Source organism: Camelina sativa, chromosome 7 (genome assembly GCF_000633955.1).
Source record: "Camelina sativa cultivar DH55 chromosome 7, Cs, whole genome shotgun sequence".
NCBI classification, from domain to species: domain Eukaryota; kingdom Viridiplantae; phylum Streptophyta; class Magnoliopsida; order Brassicales; family Brassicaceae; genus Camelina; species Camelina sativa.
This window is the reverse complement of record NC_025691.1, coordinates 17919567-17938939: the sequence shown is the minus strand read 5'-3', so window position 1 is coordinate 17938939 and position 19373 is coordinate 17919567. Positions and strand designations below refer to the sequence as shown.

Genomic DNA, 19373 nt, shown 5'->3' with positions numbered 1-19373 from the left:
GAGAGACGACTCTTTCTATCTTTACCTATCTCTTGTTTTATAAACAAAACGTGAAGGACGGTGTTCGGTGAACTCTGGTTACGTGTCGGTAACGTTGAAACATTTGTGAAGAGTCTCCTAACGTATATCTTTAAATTTGACCTTTGTTTTAATAAGATTTGTTATTGGAAATTGGATAAATGAAAGAGTCGGGTTTTAAACGTTGAGAGACTAAAAAGGCTGCCATGTGGACGGACTCAAGTCGTTGGTCAATTAGAAGATTCTAGTGGATATCCCTTTTGAGACGTTTCTTTTGATCACTCGTTAATAGTTTATGCAAACGCATTACACTCGTGTGTTCCTTTTTTTTTTTTGGCCTTAAAGCTTACACGTTTCGATTACCATTATTTTTCCTCGGCTTTGGTCCATATCATCAAATTGTCCACTTTGACATTCATGGAATTGCCCCATACAAGGTGCTAAGTTCCAGTGTCTTAGACTTATCTTCTCAATAAGACAATAAGCCACGACGATTTTTTTTACTTTTAATCACAATAACCACTAGGGAAATAAAATTGCTAATTTTAGCAAATCTTTTGTATTTCATAACTACGGCCGGAGAGAGTCCATGAGATATATTAATTGTCTAGACTACAAGATGGACTGGAGCTATAATTTAGTTTGGTATCAGTCTCAAGTTTCTCTCTCGGGATATGACACAAATGATTAGATGTGATCTAGACTGTAAGCTCCAGTCAACTAAAACCATTTGCTTTAGCGGATAAACTCTTGCGAAGGTGATCAATCATTAAAAGTATTTTTTTTTGTATTGTGTCGTGTACAATGTTCTTTCTTTTATATTTTGACCAACAGAACATGAAGATTCGTATTATCCAAAGATGTCGATGTGGCAAATATAGGTTTTACAAAAAACAAATATGATATCTCTTCTGACCAACTAGATTCCAGTATCTTGGTTGGTAAATTGGTTGTAAAAAATTTCTATGCGTTTTAGGGACTTTTAAAAAAACATTTAGTCGTTTTAGTTATCATGTCTTTTTCAAACATTATTAGGTTCAACTACTTTCGGGTTTTAGTTTTTAAAATAATATAAAAATGAAAGCATGAATTAATGTGTTGAAAATGTGATCATATTAATATTCTGATGTTCAAATTTTTTTTTGTAGTTAAATAACGATAAAGTAGAGTTTCATTTATGATTAAATTTATCCGAAAATATCAAATAAATATTTTAAAGAAATGGAAATTATTTATTTGACATAGAAAATCGAAAATTTTATGTTATTTTAAGAATATTTTCTTTTGATATCTTCAAATGTAAATATCATTTTTTGTAGTTTTAGTTTATGAAAGAAAAATATTCAAGTTTGTGTTTATTATACAAACTCAGTTATTTTTTTTTAACACGATTCATGATCTGATCGGACCCGTCCCCTACCACCGGATAAATCTCGGGTTTAGACACGCCGCTAAAGACAATAAAGGAGCGGGACCACTCAATCACAATGATCAATGATGGGCTTTTGGGATAAGAATGGTTGAAACATTATGGGAAAAAAATATTAAAAGTGTACAGTTGGGTTTTGATGTTGTAGTGCATCATCATTCCCGTGGTGACCCAAATTAAAAACACAAAGGAAGAAGAAGAGAATATAAATTTGGAAGAAGAACGATTCAGAAAAACGAATAAAAACTCCTTTTGGATTGTTTCCGCTTCAGCTTCAACTTTGATCATCCACACAGATCACAGAGGTAGGTATGTCGATCCATTACTGTTAATGATCCCACTGATACGTATTATATATTCTTTGTTCAACTTATTATTACTTAGTTAGATCTCCATATTTCTTCTTCAATGATTTGGTTTGTTGTCTTGAGATGTGTAACCACCAGTTTTGCAATTAGGTTCAAGCATTGCATCCATAATATCAATCAAACCGCGTATACAAAAACTCTTGTGATTTTTCTTTTAATACATCCAATCTCTGTGCTATCCTTGTTTAAGTCATAATTTAGACGTTAGTCTTAAGACTTTAGTTACGAGACCAATTGATTACGTTAAATAATCAGAACTATAATACCAAAACTGTCAGTTTTTCTTTGTAAATACAAAACCAAAAACTAATTAAGCTCAAACATTGTTTCACACTTTCGCTTCTCGCTTGGGTAAATCTCATTTTTATTGTACTAAAACGTAACGTAAAAGCAATATACTATAAGCAAAATATGTTTTTCTGATCTCTTTAATAAGTGGTCTAGTAAATCATTTTCACTACATGGTTTGATGATTATACCGCATTAAGGAAAACATTGTTTTAGTGAAACGCACTGGCGGATCCAGACAAATATTTTCACTGGGGCACAAAACATATATTTTTAGAATATTAAAACTATATAGTAAAACATATTTAAAAATATCTTTTTGATAACTTGAATTTGCATCTTTAATGAGCCAAAGTTTTAAAAGTATATTTTTCTATTGGTATAGAAATATATTTAAAAAATGTTAATTAGAAAATACACAATTACAAACTTACAATTCAGTATAAAATAGACATTTAGATTTTATCTAACCATATCACACAAACTTAAACCCTAAAAAATAATAAATTATTTATAAACTAATAATAGTTTTAATGTTACTAATTTGCTAGTTTTAGTATTATTTTATTAATTAAGTATAGTACAGTAAAAAATAATTTATTCAAAAATTAAAATAGAAATAGAAAAATTAAACAAAACTAAAATATAAATTTACTAAAGAAAAATAAAATTAAATAGAATAAAGAAAACGCAAAATACATCTAGTAGGCAAAAAAGGAATTAAAAGGAAATGACTAACAAAGACATAGAACAAGTATAAAATTGTAACCCCAAAAAAGAGAAAAATAAAATAGAACAAAGAGGCAAAAAGGGTTGAAACTCCCAACCGCATGATTCTCATGGGTGCCTATTTGCCAAATGAGCTGAAGGACATAACTACAGATAACCATTAGCTAATTTTTAAAAAATAGTATAGGGCACGTGCCCCACCTGCTTATTGTCTAGATCTGCCCATGGTGAAACGCCTTGGTAAATGGTTTCTAGTAGATTAACTCTTTATATCGCTCATGACTCGTTAGCGAAAGTCAGGAAATGGGAAACGACAAAAGAACTATGAAGGTTGAAATTCCTGCTGATGGCAATTCTGCGGCAGAAGCAGGTGGCTCCGGCGGGCTAACCCGTCAGACAAGTATGAATAAGACCAATTGCCTTTGCTCGCCAACCACTCACCCTGGTTCTTTCCGGTGTAGGATGCACCGAAGTCTTTCACTGCCACGTACCAAGAGTATCGAGGCTGCATCTCTATCGGATCTTTCATCCAAGCCAGTGGATTACCCTGGAGCCGCTAAATAGATTCATCCATGATACATGGATCAAGGGCGTTGCAATTGCTTGTTGTAACTTGTAATTTAATCAATATGTGGAGCATTAGGTTTTTTTCAACAATATGCATTGTAACCTTGAGCTGGTCTTTTCTAAAAAAGATGAATAAAACTCAAGTTCCATTCTCTTTGGGAAGAGATTAAAAAATGTTCACAAGAGAAACTTGGATGCAACTTTCAGGGAGCTGATCGTATTAGAAATTTAGAAGTAATTAGCGTACTCATATATATAAATAGTACATATCCGAGGGTTAGTGAGTAGAGACTGAAGTCGAACCTTATTTGTAACTTTATATGATTAATACAATGAAATATCTATATACAAGAAGGTCCCAATCTTGTAGTGTATATATTTTGGTCTCTTAAGTCATCTCAAAGGGCAGATAATCAAATAATGAGAGACAGTTACAAAACAGACATGGCTTGGTGCTAGATTGGCAAATCAATCAAAGTACTACTCATGAGTCATGACTCATCTTTCAAAAGACTACAAAGCCATGACAACTTTGAGAAATGCTTGTAAATTTATTTTCTTCCAAAAAGTGAAAAAAGTGAAAAGAAAAAAAAAATCTGTTGATTGAAAGAGAAACATTGATGGATGTGTCATAAAATGTGGAAGAGGAAATGAATACGAATAATGCTTGTTGGTTTAATTTTGAAACAGTCGAAATCGTTTTATCACGAAGAGCCCATGTTGTCTCTTTAATTTGGGCGGTGCTATGTTTTTCACTTTTTTGTTTGGTATGGAATGTGAAAACACCATAGTGTATAATGAAGTAGATTTGTAAAGAATTTTCCCATATTGGTAGATAGCTAGTATAAAGTATAAACACTATTTATTTCAGATGCCAAATCCGATCTAATACTTTCTCATACTCAAATAAGTTTTGGATCCAACCAACACTCTCTTTATGTTTTACCAAAGACAACCACAATTTTATATTTATCTAAGTTTTTTGTCAGTAACATACTGCAAATTTGTTTTTTTGATGGTGATATAGCGACGACACAAATAGGAACTACTAGATTACATGTCTCAGTCAAATAAATCATTTTTTTCCATAATTTTTCTTTCTGATAACAGATTATAAATGAATTAAGTTTCAAAAAGGTGAAAACATCAACTGATTAGGTGAGATCCGTAAATGGAAGTTGTTGTTGAACAAGAATGATTTGAAATCAAGAATTCTTGTTAGAAATAGTTGGAGGTTAGTACAAAAACTTGGAAACTTGTTTAGTGAGAGAGAGCCATGTGATAGGTGACATTATTATAGAAAGTAAATCGTGATATGTAAACTTAATGCATATCAAATCCAAGTTTGTTAAGATATCCTGTCTAAACAAATAAGTGCAAATTATTATTCAAAAAATGTAAAATATTTTGAAACCTAAAACTTTTTCCTAGTGAATTATGAACATGATCTTTTTATTTTTGGGTGTAATGAATACGACAACAAGGAATAAATTGGAGATATGTACTAATCATAACCAGTAGCAGCCAACAGAGACAGAAGAGGAAGATTTTTGACTTTTACTCTTTCACAAATTTTAGAATAATCAAAGTTCAAAACCAAAAAATATCCTCAGGTCATTTTCTTTGACCTTTCTTCGAACCTAAACATGTGTCTCATAAGAATCCAACTATGATTTTTAATTTCTTATAACAATATTATTTATCATCTTGGAGATTTCAATGAAGTTACAAAGAGTGAAGCGAGGTTTTAACATTTTCTTTCTTTTACTCTAAGATACCTAAATAACAGTTCTGTAAATTTAGTTTTTGACGTTGGAGTTTCTGTTGATGGACAAAAACTTGCTGAACATCTTCTTGGGACGGCCAGGGATTGCACAAAAGGCCTTAAACCGAGACGGAGTTCTTCCTCCGTCTTGGTTCATGAACCTCTCGTCTACCTCTTCATCTTCAGCTAGCTTGCTTCTTAGTGTCCCTGAGAGCTTTGATTTAGGTGATTTGAGACCCGAGACGCTCCATTGATCGTCCGGTGCTGCCATGCTTGTTGTCGTGCTGAAAGCGGCTGCATTTGGGTTAGAAGGGTCGATGTTGTGTGCAGCTAGGAGTGCTTTGATGTTGCTTGGCAATTCGGTCATCTTGCCTTCACCGTTGTTCGTTGCTGCAGCGGCTCGTGCCTGCTCGTAGAAGAGGACTTGGACCACTACTCTCAATGGAAGCATCTCGTTCTGCGCCGCGTGCATACACGCTTCCATTGACAGTTTCTTGCAGTCCAATACTCTACAAACTCTCTTCCTTTCTGATTTATTCAAATTCTTGTGAGCCTGCAAACAACAGTGACACACATCAATTAGATAAAAATCGCAAGATCATTCGTTTAGTATATGGTACAAGGATAAGAACTGAACCTTGAGATATATGTCAATGGCTCTGTAGAGATCATCATGATCAAGTCTTGAGAACTCAGGGACACTCTCAGCTAACGTAACAAACTTCGAGAGCGGTAGATTCACGTCTCTAGCAATCTGTTGGAGATATCCATCCACAAGCTTAGCTACCTTAAGCTTTGAGCTATGAGAGGCAGAGGATGATCTCCTACTCTCTTGGAACTCAAGATCAATATTCTCAGCCGAACGAGATCTTCTTCTTCTATCCATCATTCCCTTTTTACCTCTTATAGGGCTTGTTGGTGGACTAGCCTGTCCTTGGACCATAAACTGTTCCAAGATAGTCGCGACAATGTCCACATCGTATAACATTTCTGATTTGTATGACATCGGAGGTATTAACAAATCGCTAACCGTTGCTTCTTCTAGCTGAAGAGCTACTCTTCTCGCTAGTTCCATTTTGGAAGAAGTTGATGCGTTTAAGATATTTGCTGCTTTCAAGAGTTTAAGCAAGAAACTGCAAGAAACCGCGCCTTTCTCAGCAGGAAGCAAGCTAATAATGGATTCCAACAACAACCTATTCTTCGATGAAGTATCCGTATCCGAATCTGAGTCAGAATCCGTTTTCTTACCGACTAGTTTCTTGTTTCTTTGTAAAGTAGGAAGCCATTTAGAAGCGTAAACTCTAAGGGCATCACCTATAAGACTTGCCTTTACCTTGCCACCAGATTTAATAGCAATCATAGTCCTCCAATAAAGATCTATCCCTAACTCCGCGATATCTTCAGCCCACCATCCTCTGCTCAAAACAGCGGCTCTGTTAGAGGACATGTCATCATCCCTAACCCTCCTTGAATGACTATGTGAGAGAGACACTTTGGATGGATGAGACAAGACCTTAGAGGCTATAGCTTCAATGCACCTACTGGTGATGGCTAGATCTTCAGACCACAGAGGAAATGCCTTTGTGGTCTGAAGTGTGACTATGGAGTCTCTCCATCCATTAAGGGTACAAGAGTTCAAGAAGACTTCAAGCTTGTACACCAAGTTACCTTTCTCCACTTCCTCTGACATCTGAAGATACTCTGCTGCACATCTCGCTGCTACGATGTTGTAAGCACTGATCGTTATCGTTATTCCGTAGCAGAACTTGGCACAGAGCTCAAAAGCCTCCACTCCTCCTGGGAACTCTGGAAGTTGGATGATGGATTCTGGAGATTCAGAGCACATTCTCTGAAGCCTTAAGCATTTGGAGAGTAGTGGAAACTGTAGACAAGGAGAAGAATATTGAAATAACTATCTCCAAGAACAAGAACAAGAACAAGAACAAGAACAAGAACAAGAACAAGAACAAGAAAGGTTTAGTTATTACCTTGTGAAGAAGATATCTGCTTCCTGACACTTCAATTGTAAAATCACTGGAAACTTCAGAAGACACACATCTGCAAGTAACAAAGCAACAAATTTTCAGCTTTTTACTTAACATATATAACCAAAAGATTTTACTAATTTTTGTTACTATTTTACCTTAAATCCTCTGAAGTGTAGAAAGTGTCAGGACGAGATCCAAGTTTCATAAACTTCATAGCTGATTTACGATAGTAATTAGCTTGAAATCTTCAGAAATTGTTATGCATAATGGAGAAGCTCCAAAAAGGGTTTCTTTTGCTAAGACACAAAACCTTGAAGAAGAACAGGTCCGACAAATCTCTCCTGTCTGCAAGTTCAGACAAAAAACAGATCAAAATGTTGTCTGAGAGTTTTGTTTCTTGGAGGAAAAAAAAGTCAGATTTTTTTTTTTTTATTCTAAAGAGATTGTGTCATTGTCGTGAGTGGTTTTAGTTAGATATATAGAAAAAAGGGAAAAAAAGAAAAAAAAAATATAAACCCAGAAAAAAACTGAGGCCACCAAAACTAAAGTTCATGTCCATTCAATCAAATTCCTTATACCCAATCTGATATGGACATACAAACAAAAAGAATCAAAATCAATGCAATATAAGAAAAAAAGAGAGATAAAGAAGATAGAAACTTAGATAATCCTACACATCACAACCCACCCAAAGTTCCATCAATCACAAAAAGATAACAAACGAAACTCACACACCATAACAAGCATGTTCGTCAATTCCCATGCATAAACCAGAAGGGAAAAAAAAAAAGAAAATATTCACTTGGATATGAACCAAACACTCACTTAAGATATCTTTGTGTATGTTTTCTCTAGCTAGTAGTAGCTAAGGCAAATTTCCCAGAAAACCCTCTTCACCAATCATTCAAAGATTAAAAGAGAGNAAGACACACATCTGCAAGTAACAAAGCAACAAATTTTCAGCTTTTTACTTAACATATATAACCAAAAGATTTTACTAATTTTTGTTACTATTTTACCTTAAATCCTCTGAAGTGTAGAAAGTGTCAGGACGAGATCCAAGTTTCATAAACTTCATAGCTGATTTACGATAGTAATTAGCTTGAAATCTTCAGAAATTGTTATGCATAATGGAGAAGCTCCAAAAAGGGTTTCTTTTGCTAAGACACAAAACCTTGAAGAAGAACAGGTCCGACAAATCTCTCCTGTCTGCAAGTTCAGACAAAAAACAGATCAAAATGTTGTCTGAGAGTTTTGTTTCTTGGAGGAAAAAAAAGTCAGATTTTTTTTTTTTTATTCTAAAGAGATTGTGTCATTGTCGTGAGTGGTTTTAGTTAGATATATAGAAAAAAGGGAAAAAAAGAAAAAAAAAATATAAACCCAGAAAAAAACTGAGGCCACCAAAACTAAAGTTCATGTCCATTCAATCAAATTCCTTATACCCAATCTGATATGGACATACAAACAAAAAGAATCAAAATCAATGCAATATAAGAAAAAAAGAGAGATAAAGAAGATAGAAACTTAGATAATCCTACACATCACAACCCACCCAAAGTTCCATCAATCACAAAAAGATAACAAACGAAACTCACACACCATAACAAGCATGTTCGTCAATTCCCATGCATAAACCAGAAGGGAAAAAAAAAAAGAAAATATTCACTTGGATATGAACCAAACACTCACTTAAGATATCTTTGTGTATGTTTTCTCTAGCTAGTAGTAGCTAAGGCAAATTTCCCAGAAAACCCTCTTCACCAATCATTCAAAGATTAAAAGAGAGTAACAAAAGAAAGCAGAGTGATCTACTTTACAACTTTTCTTTGTTTTTCTTGTTTTATGTTAAGTTCTTTCTTCTTTAATATATATTTTATATTCTAGGTAGGGATTTTGTTGATACAAAAATATTATTATTAATTTTGCTGATGTTTTTCTTTGTTTTTTTTTTGTAATTTGTATTTTGGGGTAAAAAATGGTGCTAAGGGCTATTCGCCAGCGTGCAAAGCGAATCACCAACCCCACGTGCTTCTGCTCATTCCCCACCTTCTCTCTTCCTCATCATTTTTATTTTTTTTCACTCTTCTTCACACTTACATTTGTATAAAAATATCTCTAGTATTTAAACTGCTATAGTGATATATTGATATGTTAGAATTTACATGTACCATGTATGGTGGTGATACAAAACTTTTCTTTGCGAAAAGAAAATTCCAACTTGATGTAGCGACGTCTCGATTTTGCAAAATAACTTACTTTTTGCAAAAAAAAAAGATAAAAATACTAATAATCATTGTTTTTTTAGGTTTAACGTACGAGAAACATATAATTTGCATGCTAATAGACACGATAATGAATGTTTTGCATACCTAGACGAATAGTAGAAAAACTTATGATTATTTGATAGTAGTATATCGTGGACTATTGTTAGGTTAGAATTTATGATTTAATAATGTTGAATTGGCTCCAGATAAAAAGTATATGTAACACAGCTTTCTTACATTACATCTATTGGGCTCTTGAATTTATTGTTCTTATATTGTAACTGGATTGTTTTTCATAATTAAAATATATACCAAGTATATATAGTGCCAAGTAGTGTTTAATGTGAACAGTACTGATCAGTGTATATCAATGGGATATGTAAATATATAACCAATTAAACAGAAAAACGTGATATATGTATTTAATTGCTTGGTGATATATAACATGTATATTTATGAAAATGACATGACACGAGCGAGAGTGTGAATACTAAATTGATATCAATAATATTATTGTTCTATAATGAAATTGGTCCACATCGGTTTTACGTCCAAGTCAAATAAGGCACTATAATTTGCCATTTACGTTCTCCTCCTAATTTACATTTTTTGTCATCGTTCTTACCTCTTAAAATACATTTGACATTTCATGTAATTTACTTTTTGTTTTTATTTATTTTTATTATAAAAATAAAATTAAAAATCATTAAACCATTATAAAAAGATTGGATTTTAAGCAGCCATATAGTCCATACACCTCATCTTATCAAAGAGGTTATAATATCAAAGTGCGACAATGAAATCGACAATAACCTCTTTTTTCGTCTAGTCTTTAATGAGTGTACACACTTTATGAAGAAAGTAGAGAAAAATATATAGTATATGCATTTATAAATATCATAAGCAAATAAAGATGTATGTGAATGAAAGGTGATGGATGAATAACAAATGTCGCATTGTCTTTCTCACATCTTTCCTTTTTAGATATGAATATATAAAACATAGAGGAAAATGGCGAATTTACCCATGTATGCTATAGTATTATCAAGACTAAAGTGTAGGCATGCTCATAGCAAATCATTGAGAGTAGGTTACTTTTGAAAGAAAGACAAAATGTTAGTAAACTTGATCATCTCTCTGCAAATAATTACTTTTGACTGAAATAATGCAGATTGCATTCTACCCTTTCTTTTGAAGTTTACAAAAAGAACAAATATATCTGCATAATATAAGATTGATTCGTGTGAATTCTGGTCAAGACTAAAAGTTAGGGAGCCTAACATTAACTATACGGTCTAGAGAAATAGGTCCTATATTTGATGGGTTGACACTTTTAACAGTTCAAGTGGAGTTCACTTATATATTAATATATCATCTTTCCGTTTCATTTGATTCTTGTCATCGAGGTTTCTATTTCATCATATGTCTAAATTTAAGGGGGAAAAATTATAGAGTTTGATCGGTAACGTAGTCAAAGCTGTAAGTTTTTACGGAATAGTGCAAAGCTGCAAGAAAGAGCTGTATAAAAAAGCTGAGACTAAAACTTTTAATAAGATTTTTGGTAAAGTTTTTGTGATTGGTAAAAATTCAAAATGTACAACTTGTAATACTTTGTTTGTGTTACCAATCACTGCCATAATATACATGATCTCAATCTTAGTAGAAATCATAGGTTTAAAGAAAGATATATATCCTTTTCTCGATTAAGCTTCCCCAACACATAACATTTATTGGATGATAAAGATCAAAAGCATTCCACTTTTGATGCAATGCTTCAAAATATCATCACAAACCAAAAAATTCAAAAAGAAAAAAAATCAGTTTTCAAAAACGTTAAGGAAACTTACAATGGCCAATCGTATGTAGCTATATTTGTTGTTGTTTCCTTCCCAGAAAGGTTTTGTTGTACAAACTATGGTTCAAAACTTAAAATTCGTTCAGTGAAAAGATGTATGGACTTTGGTATAGAATCTCTCGATTTAACGGAAAAAAAAAACTTATATTGTGGAGAGAGATGATGATGCAGAAGAAAGTTGATCTTTGTTTTTATTACCAAATGAGGAGAAGTGTGCGTTGAAATGAAGCTTAACAAAAGATATAAATATATATATAAATATATATATAAATTTTGTCTTTGATAGAGCCAAAGATGATATATATGGCTTAAGTTAGAAAGCACAAGACTTATGATACAAACAACAATGTCTCATGACTTGTCAGAGTCGGTTCGTTTAAACTCCCAAACTAGCACCGGTGGTTGAGGGAACACAAATATAAAACCCGTCACGGCTTAGGACCGGTATTGTCGACCTATGAGTGTGACGAGAGACTGTCTTGGATCAATCAGTGGCCACTTAAGGACGAGGGCTAGAGGGGGCCAATGGCATTGTGGATATTAACGTGGTACAAACAAGGGTGTTTTGGGGATTGCATCAAAGGTTACTGTCGTGATGTCAACTCTACGTGTGAAAGAAGACGAAGAGATTTTGTGTGATTTTTGATTTTATTTGATTAAATGTTAATGTAACCCGAGTGGGTGTCTTTGGCCGACAGTGCCTGCTTTGGGTGGTCCCTTTGTGGCTGTGGGATCCAATATGTCCCAATTAGAGATCCTCCACGATTGGAGCTGAGCTGGATTTTGTACTCCTCCTTGTATAGATGATAGATCTCGTATTTTATTTATTTAGTTTTGGCCAAATTTGCTGTCTTACCTGTGAAGGAGATAAAATGGATATATGATGATTTAAGTTGTTTGGAAGCATTTAGAAGATGAATTTTTAATTTGGTTATTACTTCAAAAAAAAATGTTTGATAAATAAGCTTAACAATATATCTTACCACAAAATGAGTTTGCACGCAACATTTAGTTGCCCCAAGAATATGAAGTCACTGAAACTAGCTCAAACAACATCATGCTCCTCTCGTGGAGCCCGTTCTCGCAAACTCGTGAAGTGAAGGATAGGAGAGGAGAAACGATTTTGGCTAAAACTTATGCTTGGACGAATCATTTAGGGACATGTATAAAATTGTTTGGGTGAATCACTATGACGTGTAACTACTTAATTAGGTGAACCTGTTATGGAAACACTTTATTTATTTATAATTTCTCAAACTAATACGAGAGATGATTGATTTGACCATATCTTGTAGCGATTCGAACTACTAGATGGATAAGATTATTTTCGGCATGTGTTACCGGGATGCCTAGTTACATGGCCAATTGATACAAATAGAAAATATCGTTGATGACACGGCCTTCATGTCATATAACCCAAAATCTTTTTAAGTTGCTAATCATAGTTTGGAAATAGTTAAATCACTCTTACCCTTAAGGGTGGTCTAAGGGCATCATTACTGGAGTGACGGCTGAACGTAAAATAATTTTTTTTTTTTTTTACAAATTATTATTATTTATTTATTTATTAATTTTTATTCTACTGAACAAATGACACATGTCTTGTTTGATCTGAGAATCGTTTCTCAAGTGACTGTGGAAAGAATCTTCCAATGGAAATGGTCTAAGGGTTTCTCTAAAGAAACAAGACACCTTAGAAAATTTAGACTAATTCATCTTAATTATGTAAACCTTATCTTCTTCTTACGTATTAGGAGATCAAATCTGTGATTGATTCGTCGTTCTCAAAAAGATAGATAAACATAGCGCAAACAAATGTTCATTCTGCCAATATGCATGTGTAAGAGACATAAACAACAGTAAAACTAAAAATACGTGACAATACCCGAGTGTCTCATGTTCATGCAATCTATCTCTTAACTTAATATGCTAGTCCGAGCCAAGTTGTTTTTATACGTTTTATACGTATTAAAATGTGCGGCCTATACAGAGTTTTTTTAATGTACAAAATACTTTATATGATTGGTGTCAAATGTATGCAATTGCAACAGTTCGAAGACGTAACAACATGCATATGCAAAATCAAATCAAGCAACAAATATTATAATTACGAATTCTTAATAATCTGTAATAAACTTCGAGAAAGATGTTAGATCATCTCCAATGGTGGGATCCAACTATATTTATAACTGAAAAATGCAAATCTCAAAATTTAGATACTTAAGAATATCCATTAATTTTTCTATACTTTAATGGTAGAACACCTAATTGAAGATCTAAAAATTTAAATTTGAAAAAACTTGTGTATGACTAAAAAGAAGAATACTTGTTAGACACTCTAAACAAAAGACATTTTACCAGTCAATGTTAAAACCATTCCATCAACGAGTTCTGCAAATGATCGAGCGGTTTATGTGATTCTTGTAAGGACCAGCCTTGTGTTGTTCGATGTTTTGACCATAGAATGTTTCTTTGCCATGGATGTAACGATAAGTTCCATGTTGGTGGTGGTGTCTCTTCTGAGCATCATAGAAGGGATGATGTGGCGTACTACACCGGGTGTCCTCGTACTAGATATTTCGCGGTTGTGTGGGGTTTTCGAGTTATGGATGATGATGATTTTTCGTTAGAGGAATCTTTACGAATGGTTAAACCTAAGGGACGATCCGAGATGAACAAGGTGTGAATCTTGTTTTGTATATAGATTCGTTACTACATGACAGTAGACCAAGAGGGAACCACAACGATCTTGATTTATAGGAAGAGTCCTCAACCCACTCGATAAAACCACTAGGCCATATGCTCTTGGTTGTTTTGTATATATGTTTAAGCTTTGTAGATGAATAGATCTCGCCGTGTAGAGAAGCTAGTTTTGTCTTGGAACAGATTCTTGAATTGGAGAAACTTCAGCTCAAGGAAGAGAATAATGGTTTGTCTTTAATAGAACGAGCTGATCCATCTCCATTGGAGCTTCCAATGAAATCTAAAGAGCGGTTAAAGGATCTTCCACAGACCGGAAAAGAGCTGATTGTTGATTTTTCACACTTTTCCTCGTCTTCTACACTTGGTGAGTCCTTTTGGGAATACAAAAGTCCATATAATAAGAACATTCAGGTTTATTTTATATTATACATTACATAGTCTCATTGTGGAACCATTAGTTACATGAGCTTAGCTCTGTTTCTTGCGGTTGTGGCATCAAAATCTACAAGACATTGGAGTTTGTGAAGAGACCGTTTGCGAATATGATGACTTCCATTTACCTGACATTGATCTCACTTTCAGAAACTTTGATGAAGAGCAATTTGGAGCTCATCCAGAGCCGATTGCAGACAGTAACAACATGTTCTTTGTTTCTTCCTTAGACAAGTCAAGCAAGGTTTGAAATCTCTTCTAATACTAAATCGGTATTGCACTTTCATTTCATAACCTAAGGTCTCTTTACCTTTTGATGTGTTTCAGATGAAGACTTATTCTGGATTATTTAATTTCCTTGAGCAAAAAGAGTTGTCTACTGATGCAGCACGAGCTAGCTGCTTGGAACTGTATAGCTTACTTTCTTTGAAGCTCTTTTACGGCTTAGTATCGATACCTTTATTTTTGTGTGTGTGTAAAGTATCTGAAACTTTTTATTTCCATCAGTGACTACTGCAGATCTTCAACCCTGCTTGATGAGCTTGTCATTCATCAAAGACTTCCGATTGTTTAGAGACACAACCTCATTCATCATCAGTTACCTTGTTTGGAACAACCAACCTTGTTATATATTTCAAAAGGACTTGGATCAGTGATAATTGTGTGCGTCTCCGATCGGTCAAAAGTGATGATTCAAAGGACTCATATATAGTTGCAGGTAACTAGAAACAAGATGAATTAGCTCGAGATTAGATTAAATCGATTGATTAAAAATAAGCCAGTAAGGCTTTACAAGTATAGACTGCAGTAGAGAGAGTACAGATTGCAGCAAGTCACCAAACAAATAATGAATCATATTACAACACACTAGACAGACAGACATAATCCAACAAAAAAAATCATAATTACAACACACTAGACAGACAGACATAATCCAAAAAAAAAATCATATTAGACACTAGATAATTTGCACTAATCAAAATCAAATCAAGAAAAGAGGGGTTGTGAGAGATCATAAAGAGGATGACCAAAAGCTTCAAGTGAGCCCGAGTTGTCGTTTCCCAGTAGTACAGGCGGAATCATCGGCAGAGATTGCCCTTGGTTCATCAAACCTAATGGGATTTGCGAGACATTCCCATTCTCATGGTTAAGCAGAAACATGGAAAACTGGTTGTTTGGTTGTTGTGGAAGCAGATATTGATTGATCGTATTCCTAGTACTACTACTACTCGCTCCTTGATTCATCTTCCTCTGTTCCTGAACTTCAACGAGAGCACGAAACCTATCTTGTAATCTGGTTACGTTACGTTCCAAGGACTGAACCACTCCGGTGACTTGCTCACCCGAGTAATTATCAAACCTAGGGTCCCAAACTGGAAACTTGGATACACGTCTCGGTCTCACCAGTTTCTTCTTGTTGGATTTTGCGAGAAACTCGTTAAGATCGACGCTTTTTTTGCGTCGTTTCGTCTTGCTCAATGCAGCGTACCTTAGAGCGATGGCTTCGACCTTCTCCCTCTCTTCTGGATATGTCTTAAGCGTTCCATCGGCTCCGTAACAGATCACGCAGAGTTCGATTGCACAGAGCACAGAAAGCTCGCGAGCTTTCTTAAACAAAGTAGCTTGTCTTAAGATTGTAGAAGAAGAAGAAGAAGAATTAGCAGAATTAGGTTTCCTTGTTTTCATCGTCTTCATCTTGTTCGGTAATCGGTGGTGTTGATGACTGATGAGAAGAATTAGCAGAATTACAAGAATTAGGTTTTCGTTGTTTCCTTTCTTTAAGACTTTGGATATAACAACATATATAGATCATATTAATAAAGCCTCGGCCCAATATGTAGGCCCAAAGTTAAGATTAGAAAAACAAAAAAAAAAACCATGATGATGTGTTCGTAACCACACGCGCGTTTATCGAATCTGACATCTGGTTCATCTCCAACCACACTCTATTTTAAAGTCAAAACTCTATTATAGAGTAACATTTGTTCTAACTCTACTTTATATTTTACTTTAAAATAGAGAAAATGATTGGATTGCTCTATATAAAGCAACTCTATTTTCACCTATATTTTTTACACTAACTCTATTTTCAATTCTAAAATAAAGTAATACATTAGAGGAAAAAAATACTCTATTTTAGAGGAAAAAATAGAGTAACACATTTTGAGACGGTCTTATAAACCAAACCTACTCCAAACTTTCTAACAATAGCGATGCATGATCCAAATAAATGTGACACTATTTACTAAAAATTAGGCTTACAAATCTTGTTTTTTACTCGTTTTGTCACCTGTACAGACTATTCTTAAGAACTGGGTCTGCCTCTCAACATGAATTACATAAATAGATAGGCACGATTATATATATGTATACCCTCTGTGGCTCTCATCGCAAACACATGACTGATTTCGAATTGAACTTCCATATAAAGAATTGAATATCAAAGTCTTTCTTCAGCTGCTTCTCTTCATTGCAACTTCCACCAAACTTCTTCTTTTGTACCATAAGCTTCTTCTTTTCTCTTGCCTTGAATGCGAAATGCATATTCAGATTCTCTGTTCTTCCANAAAACCATGATGATGTGTTCGTAACCACACGCGCGTTTATCGAATCTGACATCTGGTTCATCTCCAACCACACTCTATTTTAAAGTCAAAACTCTATTATAGAGTAACATTTGTTCTAACTCTACTTTATATTTTACTTTAAAATAGAGAAAATGATTGGATTGCTCTATATAAAGCAACTCTATTTTCACCTATATTTTTTACACTAACTCTATTTTCAATTCTAAAATAAAGTAATACATTAGAGGAAAAAAATACTCTATTTTAGAGGAAAAAATAGAGTAACACATTTTGAGACGGTCTTATAAACCAAACCTACTCCAAACTTTCTAACAATAGCGATGCATGATCCAAATAAATGTGACACTATTTACTAAAAATTAGGCTTACAAATCTTGTTTTTTACTCGTTTTGTCACCTGTACAGACTATTCTTAAGAACTGGGTCTGCCTCTCAACATGAATTACATAAATAGATAGGCACGATTATATATATGTATACCCTCTGTGGCTCTCATCGCAAACACATGACTGATTTCGAATTGAACTTCCATATAAAGAATTGAATATCAAAGTCTTTCTTCAGCTGCTTCTCTTCATTGCAACTTCCACCAAACTTCTTCTTTTGTACCATAAGCTTCTTCTTTTCTCTTGCCTTGAATGCGAAATGCATATTCAGATTCTCTGTTCTTCCAGTTTATTTTTCCTTGAGCAAAGAGTTGTCTACTGATGCAGCACGAGCTGCTTGGAACTGTATAGCGTACTTCCTTTGAAGCTCTCTTAGTTTGTCCATCAATTCTTGGAACGACGGTCTACACTGCGGTTCACTGCACAGATATCTCAACTCACATAAGCTGCTGCTACATTTACTCTATAACATATTTATCAAACGCAACTGTGAATGACTTTAGTAGCGTGTATCAGCTAACAGTTTGGGTAAATCTGTAAAAGCGAATCACTATTTCTTGATGATCAATGTTCAGATCTACAACTTTTAGTCACCAACTAACTGCCTACAGTGGTGTCGGTTGAATGAAAAACTATACAAGATCTAAAATGACACCAAGACTCACACCAATCATTGTACCAAACTATAGCCTTCCTATGGGGCCATAAAAATCTGGAAAAATTTCAACACAAAAAAAGCATAAACCTTGAAGTCTTTACACTCGCTAATAAAGCCTTGAACAGGCTAACTACATCACTATATGTGTTTGAGACCCATGGAATTCGAAGGATCGAACTGCGGAGTAAATATCTTATCAAACTTTTGTTTACTCAAGAATTCCTAAACAGTAATCAATTATTCCAAAGTTTTACTTTTACCTAATAAGAATCCAAACTCGATTAATTCCAAATTCAAGGGTTTGCAACATTCCTACATTCGTAGTTTTCCTAATTTCTATGTTCATTCATGATGCAAAAATGAGGTTTAGTTCAGTTACTGCAGAAAAGCAGAGCGTGACATATTACAGATTTTTTGTTTTTATGAATACCAGGATTTGGTGCCTCCTATATGCAACCACTATTGAAGACCGAAGCATAAGTGAGGCTACTTGTGTCTAGCAAGGTATTCATAATGTTAAAACATATTAGTTGTACCTATGCCAGCAGCTTTCCATTAAAGAAATCCACTGAGGGTCAACGTCCTTTGGAACTTCCAGCCTCTGGTTCATGAACCCCACTGCTCCAATCACCTGCAAGTTTCTCAATAGACTTCTCTTCATATTTGTTTTACTGTGGGAGTGTAATATATACAAGAACAAAGAGGAGACAGTAAAAAGCAAGCTTTCTTCAGCAGAACTCATGTTTAGCATGTTGCAAAACAACCTTTGAGTTGACCAGAAATATCATCAACTCACTTAACTTGCACATTTTATAGGTAGTTTTACTATAGTAAGATAATTTACTCTACTGTTTTCCATTGGTACTAAAATAGCCAAAATGGGTAGTCAACTTACTTAAACTATGTACATCTTTCTTTCTATGGTTGATGGAAACTAAATGCATATTAGAAACCAATTTAGCTGTAGTATTTTGTGACGTTAAAATTCTTCTTACTAATATGGCCTTGTATATCTTCTGAGTACGATATGGCTAAGTTTTGGATTTCCCTAATCTAATTTTCATTCGGAGACGATGTTGACATATTTCCTTCAAGTGGAAACTATACCTGCATAGCATTTAGATTTTCCCATGGGATCTTCTCTGTTACAAGCTCCCATAGTACTACTCCAAAGCTATAAACATCGGACCTGCCATTTACAGAGTAGGAAGAGCATCGTTAGAGTTGAAAGCTAGATCAAACAACAAGCAAAGGAAGTTAATCAAGCAAGGAAAAAGAGATTATACTTTTCATCAGCAGCCTCATTCCGAAGAACTTCTGGTGCCATCCATTGCG

At 34.3% G+C, this 19373-nt stretch overlaps 5 protein-coding genes and 1 long non-coding RNA gene across 10 annotated transcripts in view; 2 read left to right on the top strand and 4 right to left on the bottom strand.

The window, feature by feature from the left end:
• LOC109125643 overlaps positions 1–147 on the bottom strand; it is a 1925-nt gene extending 1778 nt beyond the window's left edge. The window contains exon 1 of the mRNA XM_019227690.1: positions 26–147. The gene's annotated coding sequence lies outside the window, so the exon portion shown is untranslated. The remainder of the gene's footprint in view (positions 1–25) is intronic.
• LOC104701410 lies at positions 1559–3573 on the top strand. The gene is made up of 2 exons (XR_753814.2): positions 1559–1752; positions 3123–3573. It is a non-coding gene; the product is annotated as an uncharacterized LOC104701410 (long non-coding RNA).
• On the bottom strand, positions 5049–11492 carry LOC104701409 (BTB/POZ domain-containing protein At1g67900-like). Of its 5 annotated transcripts, none has more exons than XM_010417094.1 (5): positions 11264–11492; positions 8172–8361; positions 7153–7222; positions 5802–7046; positions 5049–5717 (listed from the first exon to the last, which is right to left on the bottom strand). In XM_010417094.1, the coding sequence occupies exons 2-5, from the start codon at positions 8228–8230 to the stop codon at positions 5199–5201; spliced, it is 1893 nt and encodes a 630-aa protein (XP_010415396.1). In that variant the 5' UTR covers positions 8231–8361; positions 11264–11492; the 3' UTR covers positions 5049–5198. The 5 variants fall into 5 exon arrangements, with proteins under 5 accessions (XP_010415396.1, XP_010415398.1, XP_010415397.1 ...); XM_010417096.2 differs by lacking the exon at positions 11264–11492 and adding an exon at positions 8842–8977; XM_010417095.1 differs by lacking the exon at positions 11264–11492 and adding an exon at positions 8752–8839.
• Positions 10428–14980, top strand: LOC104704722 (putative zinc finger protein At1g68190). The gene is made up of 6 exons (XM_010420759.1): positions 10428–10444; positions 13678–13951; positions 14119–14385; positions 14447–14650; positions 14734–14816; positions 14914–14980. The coding sequence occupies exons 1-6, from the start codon at positions 10428–10430 to the stop codon at positions 14978–14980; spliced, it is 912 nt and encodes a 303-aa protein (XP_010419061.1).
• Positions 15394–16101, bottom strand: LOC104704721 (agamous-like MADS-box protein AGL103). The gene has a single exon (XM_010420758.1). The coding sequence runs from the start codon at positions 16099–16101 to the stop codon at positions 15394–15396; it is 708 nt and encodes a 235-aa protein (XP_010419060.1).
• LOC104701408 (serine/threonine-protein kinase EDR1-like) overlaps positions 16623–19373 on the bottom strand; it is a gene marked incomplete in the record, with an annotated part of 13751 nt that continues 11000 nt past the window's right edge. Inside the window, 4 exon segments of the mRNA XM_019227689.1 lie at positions 16623–16956; positions 17652–17799; positions 18575–18669; positions 19146–19180. Of these exon segments, the coding sequence (XP_019083234.1) occupies positions 17670–17799; positions 18575–18669; positions 19146–19180 (260 nt within the window).

Excerpts from the sequence above, each read along its gene's own strand:
- LOC104701409 (XM_010417094.1), bottom strand. The coding sequence starts at position 8,230 with ATGAAGTTTATGAAACTTGGATCTCGTCCTGACACTTTCTACACTTCA. Across the intron at positions 7,223-8,171 it reads TACACTTCAGAGGATTTAAG|ATGTGTGTCTTCTGAAGTTT; the intron begins GTAAAATAGTAA and ends TGTTACTTGCAG. Across the intron at positions 5,718-5,801 it reads CCATTGACATATATCTCAAG|GCTCACAAGAATTTGAATAA; the intron begins GTTCAGTTCTTA and ends TGTTGTTTGCAG.
- LOC104704722 (XM_010420759.1), top strand. Across the intron at positions 13,952-14,118 it reads GACGATCCGAGATGAACAAG|ATCTCGCCGTGTAGAGAAGC; the intron begins GTGTGAATCTTG and ends GTAGATGAATAG. Across the intron at positions 14,817-14,913 it reads CGAGCTAGCTGCTTGGAACT|TGACTACTGCAGATCTTCAA; the intron begins GTATAGCTTACT and ends TATTTCCATCAG.
- LOC104704721 (XM_010420758.1), bottom strand. The coding sequence starts at position 16,101 with ATGAAGACGATGAAAACAAGGAAACCTAATTCTGCTAATTCTTCTTCT.